This window comes from Natrix helvetica, assembly GCF_964273705.1.
Source record: "Natrix helvetica genome assembly, chromosome: 1".
NCBI classification, from domain to species: Eukaryota; Metazoa; Chordata; class Lepidosauria; order Squamata; family Natricidae; genus Natrix; species Natrix helvetica.
Window position 1 is genome coordinate 258,867,064 of NC_138548.1, and position 24,408 is coordinate 258,891,471.

Consider the following 24,408-nt stretch of genomic DNA (forward strand, 5'->3'; position numbering starts at 1 on the left):
CTTGCTTTTTGATCTCCTGGAAATCTCGCTCTACTTCAACAACTATTTACTGTTGCTTCTGATCTGAAGAATTTTACCAGACATTAGTTATATGTTTTTAAGCTAGTATTTTAAATTAAAGGGCCTAGACATTTTTATTTTAAAAAAGAAAGCTGGAATTCTACTCAATTATGCATTTATTCAATTTCTTAAGGCAAGAAATCTGTACAGCTCCAATGACTAGTTCACCATTATGTAAATCTATTAGCACTCACTCAATGAGAAGCATATTAACTAGGCAGAACCCCTTCTTATGCAATCCCATTCTGAGATTCCGCACCCCCATACGCCCCAGTATACACTTCCAATTAATTACAAGGAAAGAAACATTAACTTCATTTAATATTTGGCTTTTTAGAAATCAAATGGGCTTCTTTAATCAATTGATATTCTTTTCTTAGCTTACCAGGTGGTGTATACAACGGGTGATTGATGTAATATGCCATCCAGGCTGCAAAGCCCCAATAGTAAGTGCAATTCTGAGGAAAGAATTAAAAGTGTCACATTAAAGATGTAATAGATTAGTAGCAGTATATCAAAAAAAGGACTTGCTGACTGTCTCAGTTTTATTGCTCCATGAGGAGAACCAGCAGAAAAGGAGGGCAGTTTTTAGTCTATAGCAGTGATGGCGAACCTATGGCATGTGTGCCTTAGGTGGCACGCGGAGCCATTTGTCAGGGCACGTGAGGCGCTGCCCTGTCAGCTGGCCAGCACGCATGTGCGTGCTGGCCAGCTGAGTTCACCCTTTTTTAAAGCCATTTTTCACCCTCCCCAGGCTCCAGCCTTTATAGGAGCCTGGGGAGGACAAAAAGAGCCTCCACCGCCCCCCCCGGAGGCCCTCCGGAGGCTTCATGAGCTTCCCTGAAGCCTCTGGAGCGCAAAAAGACGGCCCTATGTGCAAACCGGAAGTTCGGGAACAGACTTCCGGTTTGCTCGGAGGTTCGTTTTGACTGCTCTGGAGGCTTCAGGGAAGCGTCTTGAAGGTCTCTCAAGCCTTCGGAGCACTTAAAACGACCCTCCGAGCAAACTGGAAGTCACTTCCGGTTTGCTCGGAGATTCGTTTTGACTGCTCCGGAGGCTTCAGGGAAGCGTCCTGAAGGTCCCTTGGGCAGGGGAGGCTGTTTTTGCCCCCCCCCCCCCTCAGGCTCCTATAAAGCCTCTGGAGCCTGGGGAGGGCAAAAAAAAGCATGCAAAAACTGGGGGGTCGTGCCTGTAGTGCGCACATGCGCACTGGGGGGGTCGCACATTACATTATGGGTGCAGCACGCCCGCACACTACCCCCCTGCGCTCCCCCCACCTATGGCACGTGAACCAAAAAAGGTTCGCCATCGCTGGCCTATAACTATGTTGCTTGAAAATATCATTACCTTGAAGATGTTACGTAAAGGCATTGTTCCATGGGAGAATCTGTGGACGAAAAGGGTCTCGAGAAGGCGCTTGACATAATGGAAAGAATGACAAATGCAAGCTAGGCTGGAAAGGAAAGGAAAACAGAGATGTCTGACAATAGACTCAAAACCTTATCAAATAAAAAATACAGATACTATTCTACTGAATTTGATTATTATCAGCCAAAGGATAAGGTATATCCATGTTTCCTTATTAATCTATTTATTATTTAAATTTATATGGCCACCCATCTCAAATTATTGACTCTAAGTGGCTAACAGCAGTTAAAAGTACTACATAACTATATATAACAATAAACATACTTAATTGTTTTTTTTAAATAATCAGCAGTTGAGGTAAAAATCTAAATAACCAATCAACAGACAAACTAGCACAAGCACTACATAAACTTTGGAACAAATCCAGCTTCCCAATGGTGACCCAACCGTGACTTTAAGGCAGACTGGACAAATAATTTTCCCAAGGGGTCACATGGGAAACTGGGACTGCTGTTGGGGGCCGCCGCCAATCCCCACCATTGCTGCCCTGCCACCCGCCACTGTCCCACTCCCATCGCCTTGCTTCCGTTGCTGCTGTCCCATCTGATGCCACTGCTGCATGCTGGACTGGGACTGCCGCGGGCCATAAAAAACCTTACTTTAAGACCTTACATAAGGCTAGCTGGGTAGGGGCAAATTTAATCTCTGGGGGATGGTGTTTTAAAGGGGCAGAAAAGGTCTTCTTCCTGGGCTCTGTCAAATGACATTCCCTAATAGACAGGATCTGTAACATCTTTCTCCTGCTGAATAGATATATTGGAGAGATACTTGCCCTATGCCATGAAGGCTTTTATTGTTTTGGCCATGTCATGGGAACAATGGGAACTCAATGGGAAAGGCAATTTTCAAGTAACTGAATTGGAGAAACTAAGAGAGACAGGGAGTGGGTGCTAGAGGCCTTCAAGGGTGATGGTGCATCTCATCCCAACCAGGGTTCCTCGTTAATTACAGAAAAATAAAACTCTTTTAGGGTAGGAGGCACTCCACCCATGGAAGAGGAAAGTAATTTTAAGAATGAATCCACTCTTTGTGACTGAACACATATATTGCCTCATGGAGGACGTTTCTAGTAGTGAAGAATGTTATTATTAGGAATTATTATTCTATTATTAATTATTCTATTCTATTATTGAGCTATCCTATTATTGTATTTCTATCATCCTTAGACAAATAGAAGTAGAACAGGCTTGCCAACCATATGGCGACTTTTCTTCCCACTGTGAAGATGCAGACATTAAGTGTTCTCTAAATAAGCTTGATAGGCAATGTTGGACTAAAACCATTAGATGGGATGCACATCAGTATTAACAATGTGAAGAAAAGTAAGCAGGCAGGTCAGAAACCAAATTTAGGTTGCTGGGCAAGATGTTGAAATTGAAGACTGCTGAAATGACTCTCTTGGAAAGTGCCAAATAGGCAAATGTCTAAGGAGATTTTCACTCATTCAGCACCTAAAGGTGCTTTTTCAAGAGAGAACTGGACTTTCTTGTTTTTCTTTGAAGATGTTTCACTTCTCATCCAAGAAGCTTCTTCAACTCTAACTGGACATGGGGAACTCTTTGCAAATTGGTCATTTGAATTCTTTTAGAGAACTGTTGAAGCCACCTGAAGGTTATCTGTGTTGTTAGGGTCAAATGGCTGTGGAGACTTCTTGGAACTGTTGAAAGGACTGTGTTGTAGAACTGGAGATAGACGATGTTGTATCCCTCCCCCTCCGTTCAATTTTGACATAGATGACCTCTTTGACTCCTCTTTCAAACCAGTGGTCCTCTGTCCAAAATGTGGACTTTGCTGTCTTCAAAAGAGTGGCCTTTGTCTTTTAAATGCAGATGGACTGCTGAATCTTGACATGATAGGTTTGTTCTCCTATGTTGTGCCATGAGTATCAATGATTACCAATATAGATAGCATCTTACTATCTCCCAAATCATAGCAGTGTGCTTTAAATACTTATTATTGGAATATGTAAGTAGAAGGTGGCAATTACTCCCACCTAAATTGTGAGCTTCCAAATGCATCCAGCTGGATATTTTATTACACAGAATGTACCTTTAGTCTGATGGAGCAAAACTTTATGTCCTTATGCGACACTTCAATAATACCCAATTGCAAAAACGAATTCTATATTCAGACCAATTCTTTTCTGCCAACTCTAGATATGTCAGTTGTAATACAGGGAAATTTTCCTTTACAAGAGCAAGATATATGAAGGGAAATGTCTAGTCCTAGCAAGGAAGAAAAATGAATTAAGTTTGGGGCTGCCCTTCCTTGGAGAAGATCTCAGCTCACTTAGTGGAAAACATTCCAGTTTAAATTAAATGTAAGCAATAAAATGTTTATTGTGGCCTGTAAATACTCACTGAACAACAGAGTATTTGCTGGAGGTGAAGTCATATCTTGAGCCATAAATGAAAGGAACCCGGAAATAAAACATCAGGTAAATGAGGAGGGGCCCAGCATATTCTGTGAGGAATACCTGACAGAACAAAAACAGAATGTTGAAAGGCAGAAGGAATTCACAGGCAAGTGCTTTCTTGAGGAGAACTGAAATACCACTCACAGTCACCCAGCTGATCTGTGCGCCTAAGTCCCGGAAATATAATGTTGCTGTTGTACCAACTGGCAAATTCTGAAGGATATCGTCATCCTTCAAAGACTTTCCCTCTAGAAGAAAGAGAAATCACACTGAAACTCTGGGGCACTCAAAATCTTGATTTGAACATCAAACACAATAGTTGCTTGTTTGGCTATACAAGAGAGAAGAAATTGTTATCCTTTCATTCTAAAGAACAAACATATGCACAGTAACCCAAGATGAAAAATGCTTAACTATCTTTTTTATTCATGAATCAAATCATTAGCAATTAACTATTGGTAGGTAAAGATTTCTTTCAAAGAGGACCTTCTTGTGAATTCCCAAACCACAGAATGTTCACACCAATGTTATTCTCTAATACAATCTCATTCAAGCAAGTACCAGCCCTTGTTTTGTTCTTTCCCATATCTTTCACCAAAAACTTCATCCTAAAGTGAGGAAGCCAAGTATTAGGAAACATTTTAGCACAGCAACTTACTGGGATCTAGTCGTAAGGACTGCCGGGTTGGATACCATTGAGGGTCTGAGAAAAGAAAAATAATAAGTTTTCTTATAATGAGTCAGGACCATTAGCACCATCAGTTGACAGCACTCAAGAGCAATCTAAAGATATGACGGTAGACAAAAAATTATTTATCCCAGAGTTTTCATGAGAAAGAGAATATAAAAATTAGAGAAAAGTTACTCATTCTGGGTCAATATATAAAATTTTCAAACAGTATCTTATACCGGTAGTACAATCTACTGTATACACAAGACTAATAGGACTTGTTTAAAGTAGTTGGGTATATGACTAAACTCATAGCTTTTACCATTTCTTTAAAGGTTTTATACAAGTTTAGACAGATAACCTACGTGGCCATATGGCAGCTGAAGCCCAAAAGATCGGGAGAGCACTAGAAAATTGATGAAACACAAACAAATCTTAGATCCTCTCATCTGCTTCAGATTGCTTTACCTTCCACAGCAAGTAAAAGTAACTGATTAAGAAACAAGCCAGCATACGGGGAAAATGCTCTTAATCTATACACTTTTCTTTTTCAACTCCGTAAAGCAGGGGAGTAAAACTCGAGGCCTGGATGCTGGTCACCCCCATCCCCGTTTTAGCAAAGGGGAAAAAAGTCACAATACGTCACATGATGACGTGATGTGAGTTTGACACCTCTGCCGTAAAGGGACAAAAAGGACAAAAAAGATAAATTCATAAGGTGAAGCTACTGATCTTTGGTTCTAATCAAAGAAAAATAATTATATTTTCAAAAATGAACCATTTAAGTGATGTAATAATTTTATTAATAAATTAAGGTGCTCTTCACTTTCAACATTGAAACCCATTACAAAGATATGGTAAACAACAAAGGTGGTATTTTTCTATACATACGAGACTTGGTAAAGAGACTCTTGATTTCATTTATGGTAGCATTGGGCTCTACCTGAAAGGAAACACAAAAGGAATCAGAAAACCAAAGGATACTAATCTGTATAATCAAGTAAGATAACTTTGATTTAACTACTTTTTAGCCTGACAAACAGGCAACAGCAATAAAAAAGCCTCAGACATAACAAGTACATATTCAAATTTTGTGCAAAATGGAAATATACCACCAGCTTATATCAGCGTGTTAAGCAAAATAATACTAGATGAGTCAATTAGAAAATTCAAAAAGCTGTGATGAAACAATGTCTTCCCAGCACTCCAGAAACACTGCTAGAGATAACAAGTTAGAAATGTGCTTCTGTCACACACTTCTATATTCTTATCAGCCTAGTTGCTTGCAGGCAAGAACTTATTACGTCTAGTAGTGGGGTGTAAGTTTGGATTCAATCCAGACGAAGTCTTTGAAATATTGAAAAGCATGTATGCAACAGTCGTCTGTGCACTTGCAACTTTTTCCATGGTTGCATAGCTGCTACAGAAGTTTCTCCACTACAGCCATGCAATCCTAGGGGTAAAATCCTTTAATGATTACAAACATCTGGCACATTCATGTTCTCACACATTTCAAAGAAAATCCAACGCACTGTACATGCCTAGCTTCTGGTCAATAGGAATCTGTTGGCAGAGGTATTAATCCCTTTATGTTGTTCACAATCACTTTTGTAAGAACACAACCTCAAGAATGTGGTTAGATATTTTGTTCTCCCTTTCTTAGTAACCTTTGTTGCTTTATTTGTATGGTCATTGCCATAAAACTCCATTTTAATCCTTTTACAGTAAGAAATGAATGTAAACAGGTTCTCTTCCACCTTGGAAAGCTATTTCTGTGATCCAGAATAGGTTTGGATGAAAGGTGTAGGTATGCTGGTCTTGTTGTATTCGGGTCTTTTCCTGTGTAAGATTGAGATTGTTTTGGCAATGTTTCAGCGAGGTCTCACTCGCCAGCTTCAGGCCAAAACCCAGCCTGAAGATGGTGAGTGAGACATACATACATACATACATACATACATACATACATACATACATACATATATATATATACACACACACACACACACACACACATACATACACATACATACACACACACACATATACATACACACACCCACACACACCCAAAAGTTTTGGTCAACTAGAGGTGGTGAACAAATCTAATACTCCTACCTCCTATTTTTCCCAAAGTATATATAGCCATATTAATATACTAATACATAATTCATTAATTAATGCCAGTATATAATTATAACAGTACCATCAGTTCAAAGAAGACACAAAAAGTTCTCAAAACAGTAAATGGTTCCTACTGTATATGAATTTTTCTTTGATGAAAAAAATACAAGATATAAGAAAAGTGTCAAGGTGGGGCTAACTAGACTTCAAAAAACTGATCAATTCTTCTAGGAGTTATAAACATGCCTGGGAAATTTAGTTCTTGGAAGCCATAACATGGAATGAGTATTTTCTGCTTGATTCTTAAAGAATTCAAATCTAAGATATGCATGTGGACATGAAGATATCAATGGTGTTTTCATTCAGAAAATGAACTACAAAAGTTGTAAATCTGCATTTGTTTCTGTGCCCCCTCACACAGTCTCTTTCTATCTATACTAGCCAGGGCAACATAAGGATCAAAGACTAAGCATTAAAACAAATTAAAAAGTGAATATATCCATGGTTAATAGAGGCCTTGAAAACCTCTGCAAATCTAGGCACTCTTTCAAAAAATCTGAAAAAACTATCAAAAACTAATATAAAGTAAAGAAAGAAAAGGAAAAAGACAAAAATGCAACAAAGATAAAAATAAATAGAAATAAGAGACTTAATTTGCAGCAAATACAAGTACATATGGTCCTCAACTTAAAAGCATTCATTTAATGACCATTCAAAGTTACAATAGCACTGAAAAAGTGACTTATGATCACTTTTCATATTTGTGACCATTGCAGCATCCCAATGGGCATGTGCTCAAATTTGGACACTTGGCAACAGGCATATGTTTATGTCATCCCCTTTTAAAAACCTTCTGACAAGCAAAGTCAATGGAGAAGCCAGATTCACTTGACAACTTTGTCACTAACTTAACTGCAGTTATTCACTTAACAACTATGGCAAGAAAGGTCATAAAATGTAGCAAAACCTGCTTAACAACTGTCTTGCTTGCAACAGAAATTTTGGGCTTAATTGGGGTTGTAAACCAAGGACTACCTGCAGTGGTGGGTTCCGGCAGTCACTACTGCCGGTTTTCTCAGGGATGTACAGTACAACACAAATTACTCTGCGCATGAGCAGAAGCAAAAAACGAGAGAGAACCAGTTCAGGCCTGGGTCGCTGCCGGTTCCAATGACCCAGGCCGCCAAGCTGCTACCGGTTCAGCCGAACTAGTCTGAACCAGTAGGAACCCACCACTGACTATCTGTATGATTACAAAATTGCTCAAAATGTTTACAAAATAAAGTTTTCTTTTTTCTTTTTCTATTATCTAATGGTTTCTAATCATCTAATCATCTAATCTTCTAATCTATTATCTAATGGTTTCTAATCATCAAAACCATAGATCAAGAGTTCATTTTTTTCTGTTACATGCAAAGGCCTATAGGGTGTTTCCACTCAGCAACAAATATAGATGTTGTCTTTTCTCTAATCAAAGAAGTCAATTTAGTCATTTCTGCAAGTTCTATTATCTTTCCCAACTATAATCTTTCTCCATTGTGAGCGGTATTGAACCTTTCTCTTTTTGAGTATATTAATAATCTCACTTTTTAAAACTTCCTTTTTATGACCCTGTAGAGACCCTATTAAGGGTAGAGTTGAGGCAACTGGATGGAGTTGAGGAGTTCACATATTTTTTTTCTTTGTGTGTGCCCTAGGACAGAAACATCTCCTGCTACCTAGGATTGAACTCTCAACCTTCTGAGTGGGAGGTGAGTCTCTTCACCAGTTTCAATTGTATCTTTCAAATCTTTTCTGTTTAAAGTTTTGGAAGATAAGAATTTTGGAAAGAATTCTATAAAATGGGTGGCACTGATTTATACTTCAGAAACAGTACAAATTGAGAAGAAGGTTAAATATTTGGATATTACTATGACAAACATGAAAAATTATATGTGTATTATCCATTACTAACCATAATAATTGTATAAACCATGAATATCTCAATTCTCTTCCAAAACTCCTCCGTATTTTGGTGTAACTGCTTGACAATTATTGCTGCCATCACTACTTCCATTGGGACATCTTTACCTGGTATTATCTCTCCTAATCCTGATACATGAGAGAGATAAAATCCCTGCAGCCTATAGATTTATTTATTTCCAAGTTTAAAAATAAAAAAATAAAAATGAACAGATGTGCAGGTTGAAGTGACTATGCTATGTGGCACAGAAGATATTTTAAAGTTTTAAACAGATTTTGCATGGCACAAAAGTATGGAGGATATACGTATATATGTATATGAATGCTCTGCGGGCGAATATATACAAAGGTAGAAAAAGGAAACCATTATAAACTCTTGGCTACCTTACTTTTTCATCCATGTGGAACAGGTGGAAGTTGCACAAGGGACAGGGTATATTGAAAGTTGGAACATGGGATAAGGAGAGGGGGAAAAGGGAGACTGGTAGGAAAAACTAAGAAACAATTGGCACCTATATTAATTTGAAGAATATTAGGTGGTTTTAATTTATTCTCATATTCATTCCCAAGCTACCAAAAATACTCCACATTTCTTTCAAGCAATCAAGTAATCAAGCAATGATAAAAAATATTGAAAATGAATGAAGAATAGGTAAACGTTCTTATTCAATTCAAACTTTTAATGCCAGAAATATCGATGCTTTGGATACAATGCAAAAGTCTCCACAAAAAGTGAAATAGTAAAATTAATACCATAATGTACAAAGATTGTGGAAAAGATTGCTTAATTGCAGTGTGGGTATTAGAAACATTGTTAAGTGCGTATTGGTAAAGATTTCTTAAATGAATACTTTTCCTTTTAAATATGTTTTCTGTGGTGAAAATGTGCCATATAAGTAATGATCAATAAGCAAAATAAGAAAGTTGGTATAGTTCTTATTCAACAGTCACCACCTACAATTCTGAACAGAGAGCATTTATATTTTCATTTTAATCATTTATTCTGCTCAATTCCAATCTTGTATGGAAGCCCAACCAGAGGTGAATGACAAAGGAAACAATGAAGTCAAAAGGAGTTTATTTTACTGATGGGAGAAGACATTGTTATAAAAAGGTAGAAAACAAAGAAAGGAGGTTGAGTGCATTCTTTTGTGAAGGAAAGTATTCAGCTGGAGAGGCAAATTATGGGCTTAGAGGAAATGACCATAAAGATTTGTACATGATTAAAACATATATGTTGGTTTTTAGATTTTTAGACACCGTATTTCCTATTTTATAGGTACCGTATTTATTCGAGTATAACACGCACACGTGTATAACGCGCACCCCCTAATTTTTGATTAAAAATCGGTATAAAATTTTGTTTCACACCAAGCATTGTAATAGTAATGACTATTGCCGCCGGCGGGGTGGGAAGGGGGCGGAGGCGCGCCAGCTTTTGCTCTAGTCAAGACAAAATAAGACCAAACTCGCGGGAGGCATTGTAATGAGTAGGCGATTGCTGTATAGAGAAGAGGAAGAGCAGGCTAAAGGTCCAGCATAGAAGCGAAGCCGAAAGAGATCCTTGCGAGGCTCTGCAGGCTTTCTCGGAGTAAGGAAGGCAACAGTTCCCCTCACCCCCCAGAAAGCAGCGGGGCTCGTCGCGATGAAAAAGGCAGCCCTGATGCCGAGGAGAGCCTTGCAAGGAGGCGGAAAGGAAAAGCCCGAAAAGGCACCAAAAGAAGCGGGGGGAGCTTCGCCCGCCTGGTGGGCAGCCTGTGCGCGCCTGTTGCCAGCGTTCGGCGGCAGCAGCGGTGGCAATAGTCGGAGCGCCGCTGCTGCCGCCGAACGCTGGCAACAGGACCGCCGGAGTGCCGCCTCATCTCTCCCAGGCGCCGCCTTTGAAAACGCCTCGATGGCTGCCCACCAGGCGGGAGAAGCTCCCCCCGCTTCTTTTGGTGCCTTTTCGGGCTTTTCCTTTCCGCCTCCTTGCAAGGCTCTCCTCGGCATCAGGGCTGCCTTTTTCATCGCGACGAGCCCCGCTGCTTTCTGGGGGGTGAGGGGAGCTGTTGCCTTCCTTACTCCGAGGAAGCCTGCAGAGCCTCGCAAGGATCTCTTTTGGCTTTGCTTCTATGCTGGACCTTCTGTAGGTAGAACAAGCGACGATTCCTTGGTTTAAACGGCGGCAGCAGCGGCAGGGAGACAAAGGAGGGGAAAGGCGGCAGGCAGCTGAGTTGCGACTATTGAGCATGGCGCGGCGCCGCCTGAGGCCGGGATCGAGGCTGCAGTCCGGAAATTTACAATTTACAATTCGCCACTGCCACCCCAGCCCAGTCCTCATTTATAACACGCACCCAAACTTTGACTTCTTTTTTGGGTATAAAATTTTGTGCGTTATACTCGAATAAATACGGTATATCTAACATCAGTGGATGGAGTGCATGCTTTGTTTATGTTGTGTGGATCCTGTTTTGGAAATTGCACTGATGGCATTTCCTAACCGCCCAGCTCCCTCGTAGAAGGGCTCTCGGCAGTTGGGAATTGATGACATACTGACTTGAGATGTCTATGGATGCTGCTTTGCTGTTATTATTGAGTTGAAAGAACTTTGAAAATATATGTCTTTTTTCTGTTGCTGATTTATTGCTAATCCCTTTTGTAAGTTACTTATATTTGTTTGATTAAAGTGACTTAAAATGCTTGTAATAAACTAATAATAAAATGGGTATAGGAATGTTGTGCTGGAATTCTGAGCTGCATTTTTATATTTTTAGAATTTTTTAGTCATTAGGTCTACATACATAACAGCCATACATCCACAGACAGAAATAAAGTTATCTTATTGATTTGTGCTGCCATACTACTAAAATAGTAAAATAATGTAAATGCATGGCTATGGAAGACAGTAGCACATTAGTAAAGACATCAGTTACTGGGACATAAGAGTAGGGTCCAAATGTCATACATGGCATACAGCCATGTGGAAGAAACTAGGATTATGCTTTGTTGACCACTACCACAATATGGATGTTACTTTAGCCTCATCTCTATATTTAGTCTCTTTGCTTCCTCAACAGTCAATGCAGGAGTCTCATTTGTCTGAAAGGATTAACAATACCCATAGGAATCAAATGAAAAAGAGCAAGATGCTACTGTCACTCACTGCTGAGACAAAACTGAGCTGCCATGGTTAGTAAATCTTTGGGACAAAAAAAAAGAATAAGTGAATTTCCCTCTTTGGTGCTCTTCTGTTTTTCCTTTCCTTTCTCATAAAACATGTTTTTTACCTTCCAAGTTTATCTCATCCAAAAGAACATGCACCTCAAAAAGAATCTCTTTCTAATCTATTTTGTATAGAAAAAGGATTGATAATGCAAATACAGAGAGCCATTTGTAACTAAGGGGTCACCATATTAAGGGTTCAAAATCCTCCCCTTAATCAGATTGGCTAGCACTTTTGGATGGGATTTGTCATTCTTTGCAATAACAAATTCCACCCAGTAGACTGATGTCTGAAAAGTTTACCTATCTTATAGATACGCCTGGTACTGTGTCTTTGAGTAAGTTCTTAAGCCAAAAGGCACTAATAGTTATTTTATACAAGAGTCCTTGCAGTCCTGAATCTTTAAAGATTGAAAAAATTGGCCAGTAGGAAATTTTCTGTGGATTGTACTTTTTGAAACAAGCAACAAAACTGGAGTCGACTCATTTGTGTTTCCTCAAGCCAACCAGATATATGTGTAAACGATTATAGAATTTCATTTCATTATCTAAACTAAATCAAAACAACTTTCAAATTTTGGAGGTTCAAATATATCCAAAATCTGAAGGTGTGTCTAGTTACAGTGGTAGATGTGCAGATCCAGAATAATTATTTTTTTCTGGGAAATTAACCATTAACTCAGTGATAGTGCAATTATTATGTAAGAATGAAAGTGGGATTGAAGATAACAAACTGTTTCAAATGATTTAAAGTTCTGTCTTCCATTTATAATACAAATCTATCTCCATGGAGTTAGGGTTCAGGCCTTTGTTCTTTACTTAGGATATACATAGGGAGGTATCACACCAGCATTAAAAACAAACAAAAAAAACCTCTACTGGTGGCCATATCACATGCTTATTATACCCATAGTTCTAGAGCTGTCCTAAAAGGACTTGATATCAAACACAGCCTAAAAGATGATTAACGCATTCAGATCAGTCATGATTATAGAACAACTTGGGAGTTAAACGGTGTATCACACAACTGCAAAACAAAAATATTTCTTATAGTTTTGCAACATGTGTATTTGCCTTTTGATAGCAAATATTGATATATTTTGCAACTGACTATAATTTCCTGTGCATAAATATTTCACATTGCTAACTACAAGTCTTGCACATGTAGATCTCACTTGCTAACTGAAATTCCAACTTCATGTATATTTCATTCAAGCTTTATTTTATGGCACTTTTTAGTAAATAACTCACCTTTTCAGTATAAACATACAATACTATGGTTTTTTTAAGACTAAAGCAATTCTAAAGGTCTGCAATGACGAAAAGTCAACTTCAGCTTCAAATCCTCCTTCTGAGATTAGGACACTTACTTTATCCAGGAAGCACAGCTTTTCCCGGGTCTTGGCATCCAGGATCTCCACCTCAAAAAAAAGAACACCCCTTTTAGATTTCTTAATAGGATGATGTGGCCCTAAATCATTGATATTTCTTTGAAGAGGTGGACACCCATCTACGGGCAACAAATTCCCATCCATGCTTCTTCACAAAGCAGCAAATCCCAAAGAGTATGTTCAGTCAATAGACCTGTTCACAATAAGCTTCCTTCCCTATGATCAAAATTTAAGTATGGATCATTTCTGATCTGTGTGAAAATTTGAGTCTGAAAGAAAAAAAGCTCCTGTTGAGATTAAGACTCAAAGTTCAGTCTTTCAAGCAATTCAGCTCAGCAAATAAAGGGGCTTCCCTTTTGGTCTGTTCTGTAGGTTGTGTTCCAAGGCGTAAGTCGATAGCATGGTAGCTGAACCCTTCTCAGCTAAATATAAAACTGAGCCCAGCAAAGAACTTCTTGCAAGCAGCCTCTTGGCCAGTTAAGTCATATCAGGAAATTTTAAAGCCTTTTATTTTTATTATGAAATTTATTTGCCACCCACCTTTTTTCAAAGTTAATCTTTAATTCAAAAGACCATGCTAACCCGTTAATGTTCAGATTTCACAAGCCATCTTTTGGGGTGGATAAGGTACTCAGATAATTCTCCCTTTGACTGCACATTAATACAAGAGGCTGCTTGGCAAAACTAACAAATTTCTAGGATCTTATCCAGCTCTCTATTGATATTAGAGCCTAGAATTTTTATCTGCCCAGGAGACCAGGAGTTTCTGTTACAGTAACACAAGAATCCAAACAACAACAATTCCTAGGTATTTTTGGGGGTGAGGAGTATCATGCTAGGGCAAATTACTTAATGTAGCACATGGAGCTGCCTTTGATTATAATTGGAAATTTCAACAAGTACAAAAGATGAATGCTAAGATGTGGTCAGAAACAAGGCGTGTATATCATGTGACATAAGTCCATAGCGGCTTTATGTGTTAGTGATCTGTTTCTGGGCTCACAAAAATACAGTTTATGTATAGGCACTGTCTTAAATGCCCTTAATAACATAAATCATTTAAAAGAAATCTATCACAGATTATTTCTCCACAACAAAACCGTCAAATTCTTCACAATTCTCTATTGCAATTTGATGTATCAAACATCCACATAACTTGGATTATTTTTTGCTCAGAAAATTTACATTAAAAAACCACATTGACTGGAACTTATTTAAATAATTATAGATTGCTTGCTTTAAAAAAAATAACTAAGATAACCCGTTCCCCATTGTATAATTTTTTCAGAGATATTTTTTTACCAGATTCCTCAATGCTTTCAACAATGGTAAAACTACTAATGTAATTGAAAAGTTATTAAAAATTAAGGCAGGTATTCAGAAATGCATCTGCCTTGAAAGTAGCCCATGTTGCACTGTATAGCACCATGATGGCGAACCTATGGAATGCGTGCCACAGGTGGCATGAGGACCCATTTGTGAGGGCATGCAAGGCATTGTCCTGTCAGCTCCCTAGTTTTCGGCCTTGATTTTCAGCCGTTTTTCGCCCTCCGGAGGCTCCAGAAGTTCGGGAACAGACTTCTGGTTTGTGTGTTGGACTGTTTTTCGCCCTCCGGAGGCTTTAGGAAAGCCTCCTGAAGCCTCCGGAGGGAGAAGAATGGCCCAACAGGCAACCCGGGAGTCCATTCCCAAACTTCCAGCTTGCGTGTTGGGCCATATTTTGCCCTCCCCAGGCTCCTAGAAAACCTCTGGAGCCTGAGGAGGGCGAAAAATGGACCTACCAGGCCCACCGGAAGTCAGAAAACAGGCCGTTTCTGGCCTCTGGGGGGGGGGGAGTGTGAGGCCTTTTCATCCTCCCCAGGCTCCTAGAAAGCTTCTGGAGCCTGGGGATGGCGAAAAACGGACCTTCCAGGCCCACTGGAAGTCAGAAAACGGGCTGTTTCTGGCCTCCAGGGGGGCATGGGAGGCCATTTTCACCTTCCCCAGACTCCAAGAAAGCCATGCATGTATGCGCAGGGCAGCAGGGGGGAGTCATGCACGCATGCGCAGGGGGCACGGCACAGGGGGGCATTATGGGCATGCGAGCGCGCGTAATAGCATGAGCGCATGTGCTTTTGGCACCCGAGGCGAAAAACATTTTCCATCACTGGTATACAATCAAACGTCAACAACTGACCTCAGGAAATATTTTATGACATTTGGCATTATGTTATTATTATTATTATTATTATTTATTAGCGTTTATATACCGCCCCCTCTCCCGAAAGGGACTCGGGGCGGTGTACAGTCCGTATCAAAATACAACAAATTAAAACATAGTAATAACTACATAAATACGTGTATAAGAGGAGTTATAAAATGCTTTATTATGATTATGTCATAAAATGTTTTATAAAATTTGCCAAATTTCAATTTCTACCGGAGTCATGGGTCCAGGATTTTGGACACATTCCATAAGTTAGCTCATTTGAGGTACCTTGGTTCAAAAGGTTTTTCCTATGATTCATTGTTTCGCCTGGTTAAAGGTTACAGACACAAGAGTTTTAGCAGCATATAAATTTGTAGTGAGATTGACACAATACGTTGAAATATGATTTAAACCAATTCACACTAATAACATAAAACGTTTTTCTGTGCAATGTCATATGACTAGGACTTGCGATTTCTTGCCAGATTTGCCACTGTCATGATTTGTTGGAAGCCAGCTATGAAAATCACAAATCACAATCATGTGTCTGTGGGACACTGCCTCCATCTTAAATGCTGGTTAGTCACCAAGTACCTATCATGTGATTGTGATCACATGACTGCAATGATGCTGCAACCACCACAATCTTAAGGATTAGTTGTACATCTTTTTTTCTCAGCACTATAACTTCAAGCAGTTGATGAAGTAGCAGTTGGTAAGCAAGGACCACCTGTAGTTTAAACAAGTAAATTGAAAATCTACAGTGGAATTCTTTTCTATACTTTAATTATGTGAAACCTCCATGTTCAGAGTCTATATCATTCTTAATGCGCAAGGAAAAGGATACAATATTAGGGGAGTGATGGTATCTGTTCAATGTTATAGATTACAGGTATGGCAAACCGCTGTTATGAACTGGACTGATCTTTAACTTAATTGTTCAGAACTCTGCTATTTCTACAGGGTCCTATATACTAGGTCCCAGAAAAGTAGAACCACTCTGATATAATGGCTCAATTTTTCAACATTCATAGATATTCCAACTATCGTCACAGTTGTCAACTATATAAAAAGCCAGTAAGACATCTTGGAGGACAAAAATGCTCATGCTTCAAGTTCTAAGTCACCTATGAGAATCAGAATGTTGTCTACCATAACCAGGTCACTCAGTCCTTTTCCTGGTCACTTTAGCAGCCATTTCTACAACTGCCATAGGTAAATTATCAGGCCCTTAAAATTAAATTATTAATTAATCTAAAGGAAGAATACTTATAATAGTCTAAAACAGTGGTTCTCAACCTTCCTAATGCCCTTTAATACAGTTCCTCATGTTGTGGTGACCCCCAACCATAAAATTATTTTCTTTGCTACTATGTAACACCGGGAGCCACAAAACCTGGGTGGATGTGGCCAACTCAACATCACTCCCACCCAGTCACATGACACCCCCCCCCCCAAGACATGCCTACCAAGGTTTCATGGCTCAGTGTTTTCTGTGGGGATAGCGTCTCTCTCTCTTCTCTCCCCCTCCCTCTCATTTCTGTTTTTCTCTATTTTTCCTCTCCCTTTCTCTTCTTCCTTCCTTCCTTTCTTTCCTTCCCTTTCCCTCTTTCTTTTTCTTTCTTTCTCATTGAATACGATAGCAAATCCAAAATAAAGTTATTAATTGTAGGAAATTCCTTCTCTGTAATCTTTTCATAGTGAACTCTTAAGTTGATAGAAGCTGGCAAGATTGTACTAACAGCAATAGAATATATATTTTGATTTCTTTTGAGTTTGACAATATAATACGTTATCCAAAATTATAAATAATTTTATTTTCAGATGCATTTTTTTGCCATCTCTGTTATTTTCTTTAAAAAATATCAGACTTGCTTCCAATGTGTGCCTTCTGGCAAACTGCAGTTTTCTTGGCAAGAGATCTAGCTTGCCATTGCTTTCGTCATAGATCTCAGAAAGTTAGTTTCTTTTTCTTTTCTCTTCCTTTCTTTCCCCCTGATTTGTTTCCCTCTCTTTTCCCTCTCTCGCTCTCTCTCTCATTCTCTTCCTTCAGCTCTCTTTCATTTCTTTCTCCCTCTCCCCCTTCTCCCTCTAATTTGTTTCCCTCTATTTTCCCTCTCTTCCATTTTCTCCTTCCAGCTCTCTTTCATTTCTCTCTCACTCTATCTCCCCCTCTTTCTCCCCTCTTCTCTTTCATTTCTTTCTTGCCCATGCAAGAAAAATACCCTCCTGGGCTGGGATCACAGCAGCGGGGACAGCGACTCCTTCCGCTGCTGCCACTGAGAAGTGAGTAGCTGGCTGCGCTGAGCAGGAGACTCCTCAGCGCCAGACTCAGGTCGGTCCCCTTCATGTTGACTCAGGAAAGAGCTGGAGCAGCCGTCTCTGGATGCAGAGAGGGAAGAGTTCCAGAGCCCTGCGCAAGGAGAACCTTGTGCAGCGCAGGAGAATTGGAGCTCTTCCCTCCCTGCATCCAACCAGCTGCTGCTGCTGCTCCCCATTCTCCTCCTTCCTGAGCCAACACGAAGGGGACTGCAGCTCGTGCTGACCTGAGTCTGGCGCTGAGGAGTCTCCTGCGCTGCGTACCCAGTTACTCACCTCATTGTGCAGCGGCGACAGCGGGAAGAGAGTCGTTGTCCCCTCCGCCTTGATCCTGGCCTAGGAGGGTATTTTGCTTGTGCGCATGTGCACAAGAGATGAGTGCGTGAAAAGGGCTGAACCTCTTCCCGACACTGAGTTGCCTGCGAAGGACACGGAATCGCAAAAACAGGTGAGAGGCTCGTGCCTTCTCAGGGCAGAGAGCAGATTGCGCGATTGGGTCAGCAGGGAGCCGCAGGAGAGGAACCAAAGCCTATTAAGACTGTTACCCAGTCTTAATAGGGAATCTCAGCGTACGGGCATCTCACGTTCCTTTATTTTATTTTATTTTCCCTGCCATGTTTTATGCCTCAGAAATGGTACCTCTTGGCTTCTGTAGCTCTGCCCATCAACCTCCATCACTCCGAGTGAGCTGCTTTCCCAGCGTCCTCTGTGCTGCGTGCATCTCTCTTTTCCCCCTCCTCACCTCCATTCCAGCTCCTACTTTCCCCCCCACACCTCTCCTTCCACTGCGCGGGGAACCCGAGCCACTCCTTCCCTTCGGGCCAGCTTCTCGCCACCCTCTCCACGAGAGGCTCCTCGGCGACCCCTGTGAAAAGGTCGTTCAACCCCAAAAAGGTCACGACCCACAGGTTGAGAACCACTGGTCTAAAAGGTTTTTTAGAAACAATGAATCTAGTCTAAAAATAAATAAATAAATTGAAGATTGTAAAAGCTATCTCCCTGTCTATAAGCATGCATGATCATATGTCAAAAATGTCCAAGATTGCTGACAGGACCTCTGGAAACTTGATGTGATTGATAGCTAAGACCATGAGGGATTTAAACTTTTATAGCAAGTTCATTAGATCAGATTATGTTTCTTCTAAAAGTGAAAAAGATTAAATAAAATACTGAATAATTTTAAAAGGGGGTTATGCAGTTTGATATTAAAAAAAGTCTAACATGATCCTTACTATCATTCCCTGTTCAAAAAAATGGATATTCTGTAATTACAAAATACTACATTCCATTACCTCATACAGATTTTCTCCTTTTTTTTTAAATTTTATTTCAGGCCCTAATTTATTCCTGGGAATAAACCAACAAGAGTAAAATAAATCATCTTCTACTCTGATACGTTAAAATGCCTAAAAAGAGGACAAGCAAAAGTGAAAGAATGTAGGAGCTATTATTTTGACACAGTTTTAGCCCAATGCATGACACATCCTTTGCAAATCAGCTATAATTATCTTGCTGCTCATCAAACTGTAAGTGCAATACACATACTCCTCAACTTACAACCATTCATTTAGTGACTGTTCAAAGTTACAACGGTACTGAAAAAAGTGACTTATGGCTGTTTTTCACATGTCCATTGTAGCATCCCAATGATCAGGTCATCAAAATTTGGACAGTTTTGTATTTATGTATTTATGGCAGTTGCAGTATTCTGTGGTCATGTGACCACCTTTTGCAACATTCTCAAAAGCAAAGCCAATGGGGAAGCCAGACTCACTTAACAGCTGTGGCAAAAACGTTGTAAAATGAGGCAAGATTAACTTAACCGCTAGAGTGATTCACTTGACAACCGTCTTGTTTACCAACTGAAATTTTGGACTCAGTTTTGAAAAGTCAAGGATGACCTGTAATTAGGTTTCAAAGGTTGCTAATGTTTGTCCCTTGATATTCTATGTTTTCAGAATACGTTCATTCGTAATGCCAGGATCTTGAACCAGATTATTTATACTATTATACTCAACCTTACAAAGCTTTTCTTATATTAAATACATGTAATCATCACTCTTTCCAAAAGACAGAAACATAATCTTTTTCTTCTCTTATTTATATAAGAGCTTAGCTCTTTGAAATTAAGAGCTGTCTTGAGTGGGACAAAAATTTGGAGCCTGTTCAGTATGCCCAACAGATACCAAGGAACAGCTCCAAACAGGGGTATTAATAGAACTGTGCCTCAGATAGGAATGGTCACTCTCATACCTCAGAGCTTCTAGAACAAAGAATTTATTCCAGTGGAAAGCAACACATAGATCACACTGACCAAATTAAGCTACTGTAAACTACAATCAGTTGCGCAGCAAGAATTGAAGATAATATGATCGACTAAGGGAGAGAGTAAAGCCCCAGAAAAACAACTTGATGCTAGAGAAATGCAAGAAACATTAGAAAAGATTGAAAATAAAGCAGCCTCCAATTGAAGCCTCTCCATAAGCCTGTGGAAATTGTTTTTTTAAAAAATCACCATGAAAGTAAGAAGAACAACTAACCCAGACAGAAGCAACCTGATACAAAGAAAAGCAAGAAACCCTGGTAAGTAAGTGTTGTTGATGTGAGGGGTGAGGGGAGATAGTGGAATTTAGAGATCAACATCTGAATTGCTTATCCTAATCAGACCTGCATATACTACAGACTATTTCAAGCACACATTTTACACAAGAAATCTTGCAAATAAGGGTGGTGTTCATTGAGATATTCACCCACTCATCATTCCAACAAGTTGCTTGTCTAAGCAGTGAAGTGGAAATAAAATATAAAAATGCAAAGAGGCATACAACACATAGATTTCCCACTATGTGGCCTCAACTAAAATTATTGTGACTTACAATTCAATGTTGAAAACTTTCTAGAAGTCTATTCATAATGCCACATTTGAATGTAATATTCCTTTCATGGATGAACTGAATTTGCAGTGTCCAATTTGCCAAGTTTGACCATGGAGATTATAAGGATTAAATAAACGTGCACTTCAGAGCATAGAAATTATCTCATAGACAGAATGTTCCTAATTGGCATAACAAAGGCACATCCAATCTATACTCAAAATGTTAAAATAAATTTAAATAGCTAAATTAGTAACAGCTTACAAAATTCAAGCTCGCAGCTTAAATATTAATTCTAATTTCATATAAGCAGTAATAACTCTCTATATCTCTTTAGGGAGACCTGGTTCATAGGTTCATCGGCATGACATTTCAAGGCATATCTCTTCCTATATATGCCCATATAATCACTAACATCAGAACCTTTCTTTCAAATTCTCTATAATAATGCTGTTTAGTGAGATAAATTTTTAACTTTCCAAAGAATAGCTTGCTATATATTCATAGTATAGCATTTATAAAATACAGTATCTAAAAATCCTGCCTTGTGTCTAGTCTGTTATCTTTTTAATTTCTGCAAATATCTTTTTTAGTTCCCAGGGTTTTTAATTTCTGAGATTTCTTTGTCAAGATGCATTTAAATTAGTTATGTGGTATTTCTACTACCGGTATTTCAATTGTTGCTCTAATTAACCGCAGCTTCTGTCTAAATCTCATGGGTTTTATCTACAAAAGGGCAAATATACTGCAGAAGTAAATAAATGTTGTATTTAGTGTAGGCTTGTTCTGGTAGATAACTAGAAAATTATTAAATATGTATAATCTACTATGGCTGTCTCTGGGACAGATTAAACCTATGCATGGCAAAGTGGCTACGGGTCATTGCATACTCAATCTACCGGAAGGAAAAAAAACTGCATATGAAGTTTCCTAGGAAATAAAAAACTGGATCTAGTTCCGTAGTCCTGTGGCTAGCACTTTTTTTATATAATTCAAGTTGAAATCAGACAAACAGACATAAGCAGCAGGTGTACCCAGAACCTTTGTGCCCATAAGTAGTATAGCTGTATGAATCATCCACTCTTGATTTGTTCTGAGGTCTTTATTTTAATATAGAACAGAAGCAGCAGCTAGAGATGTTTTTTTGGGGGGGGGGGGGAGAGAACATATGCTTGGCTGGCTATGACTATTACAGGTGCATGTGCAGTTGCCTAAGATCAGTATGAACAGTATCAGGAAATTATGGTTTTGCTCTCCGCCCCCTTGCTCTCAGATGCAACTGAAGACAGTGCAAGAATGTGGTAACAGTATCTCTTAATTCCCCACTGATTGAAAATATTAACAACTCAAACTTGTGTCAGACTGATTCCCTGCTGTTTCTATCCATCTAACACATTCCCAAAGACATAACCATTAAGAAGTTTATGTCCCAAAAGAAAACGTCATTATTTATTACAGTTTCATTCCATAACTGAAATCAATTCTTCAAGATGCACAATCTACAGTCAGTAGCTAAATCACAAACTTAGGTCTCCTAACAAAACTTCCTTGTGCAGTTTTACTTTGGAAACCAGGTAGCTAAAAAATAAACCTCAAGTTACATTCATCAATGTAAAAACTAAAAAGCAATGTGCATTTTATCATAGCTCTAGCATTCTTCAAATAGTTAGGAAAAGATAGTTGGCAGAAGTCTGAACAATTTCAACACCCTTCAGTAAGAGTGAAGATGTGAAAATAAATTAGACTTGACTTTCCAATTTATAAAAGGACAGCAGTGGGCCAGGTGCCAAGAGGCTCTTTGAAAAACATTTGATACCTTTCTGATTAGCGTAATGAAGCATCTTTGAGAAGTAGCAAGATGGTAATTGCCATTCAGTCATTATAGTGACAGCAAAGATAAGTAACCTATAAGCTGAATACAGAAATGTGGTAACACATTGGTTCAACATATTGTTATTAGGGGTTGGTTGCACAACCAGCAAGATGTTTAGGCTAGATTTGCCATTTTAATCCACTTATCAAGTCCTTCCCAAGGTCCTGGGCTTTGCAGAAGTTGCTGTCTGATGATGTAAAGGTATTGTCACAGAATGTATAAGCTATTCCAGGTAAAATTGCCTTTTGCAATTGATGGGTAATGATTTTGTCAATGCCAAAGCAGTTCAAGTGGTGCTCTAGGTGTTTTTGTATTGTACCCAAGACAGCTATTATTATGTTTGCTTTGGGGTCAGTTCCAATGAATGTTGATAGGGGGAGAGAGATCCAAGCCCATAGATTCCACTTTGTGAAATGCCTCCGGATTTTATTCTTTCTCCCCTTCTATTTAACATTTACATGAAGTCAGTGGATGTGGTCATCTGTTGGTTTGGGATCAGATATCATCATTATAGAATAGAATAATAGAGTTAGAGGAACCTTGGAGGTCTTCTAGTCCAACCCCCTGCATAGGCAGGAAAACCAATACCATTTCGTAACACTTATAGCTCTACTCCACACCCCTAGAGTGATGCCATGGATTTCATGGATGCGAAACATGTTCCAACTCAACCCTAACAAGATTGAGTGGCTATGGGTATTTGGACACTCCAGAGACAAGATTCTGAATGGGACTGCACTATCCCAGACAGACCTGGTACACAATTCAGGGGTCCTCCTAGACTCATAACTCCTGTTCAAAGAATAATTGGAAAACATGGCTAGGAGACCCTTTGCCCATCTTTGGATGGTGAGCCAATTGCACCCATTCCTGGACCAGGAGAGTCTTCTCACCATCATCACAGTGCCACAGGGGTCGGTCCTCTCGCCTCTCCTGTTCAACGCATATGTGAAGCCGCTGGGTGAGATCATCCGTGGTTTGGGGGTTGAGTACCACCTGTATGCTGATGATACTCAGCTGTACATTTCAACCCCAAACCACCCCAACGAGGCTGTCGAAGTGATGTCCCGGTGTTTGGAAGCCGTCGGGGTCTGGATGGGGGACAACAGACTCAAACTCAACCCCTCCAAGACCAAGTGGCTGTGGGTACCGGCACCTCGATTCAGTCAGCTGACACCATCGCTGGCCATAGGGAGAGAACAACTGTCCCCTGTGGAGCGGGCGCGCAATTTGGGCATCCTCCTTGATGCCCGGCTGTCAATGGAGGACCATGTGGCAGCCGTGGCAAGGGGGGCGTTCCACCAGGTTCACCTGGTGCGCCAATTGCGCCCCCTACTGGACCGGAGTGCCCTGCGCACGGTCACTCATGCGCTGGTGACGTCTCGCCTGGACTACTGCAATGCCCTCTACATGGGGCTTCCCTTGGGACGCATCCGGAGACTGCAGTTAGTTCAGAACGCAGCCGCACGGGTTATCATGGGGAGTACACGTTACTCCCACGTAACACCTCTCCTGCGCGAGCTGCACTGGCTACCTGTGGCCTTTCGGGTGCGTTTCAAGGTATTGATTACCATCTTTAAAGCGCTCCATGGCATAGGACCTAGTTATCTGCAGGATCGCATCCTACCACACACGTCCCTGCGACCTATCCGCTCACACAGGGAGGGACTCCTTCTGGTGCCATCCGCTAGGCAATGCCAGCGGGTGACACCTAGGAGTAGGTCCTTCTCTGTGATGGGCCCAACCCTCTGGAATGACCTCCCCCCTGATATTCGAACTACCACCGACCTCCGTTCCTTCCGTCAAAAATTAAAGACTCACCTATTTCAATCAGCTGGCCTGGCACTCTCTTAGTTTTACCTCCTGGGGATATATTTTAATTGGGTTTGGGTATTTTAATTGGGGA

At 40.0% G+C, this 24,408-nt stretch overlaps 1 protein-coding gene across 2 annotated transcripts in view; it reads right to left on the bottom strand.

Annotated features, from left to right (window-relative positions):
* TECR (trans-2,3-enoyl-CoA reductase) overlaps positions 1-24,408 on the bottom strand; it is a 46,032-nt gene that overhangs the window by 10,076 nt on the left and 11,548 nt on the right. Inside the window, exons 2-8 of one of the 2 annotated variants that reach the window (XM_081965532.1) lie at positions 13,229-13,279; positions 5,466-5,517; positions 4,563-4,607; positions 4,049-4,152; positions 3,849-3,964; positions 1,408-1,513; positions 446-518 (exon numbers count right to left, since the gene is read on the bottom strand). In XM_081965532.1, the coding sequence (XP_081821658.1) occupies positions 446-518; positions 1,408-1,513; positions 3,849-3,964; positions 4,049-4,152; positions 4,563-4,607; positions 5,466-5,517; positions 13,229-13,279 (547 nt within the window). Of the gene's footprint in view, positions 1-445; positions 519-1,407; positions 1,514-3,848; positions 3,965-4,048; positions 4,153-4,562; positions 4,608-5,465; positions 5,518-13,228; positions 13,565-24,408 lie in introns of those variants that run through there. The other variant, XM_081965531.1, reaches the window with a different exon arrangement.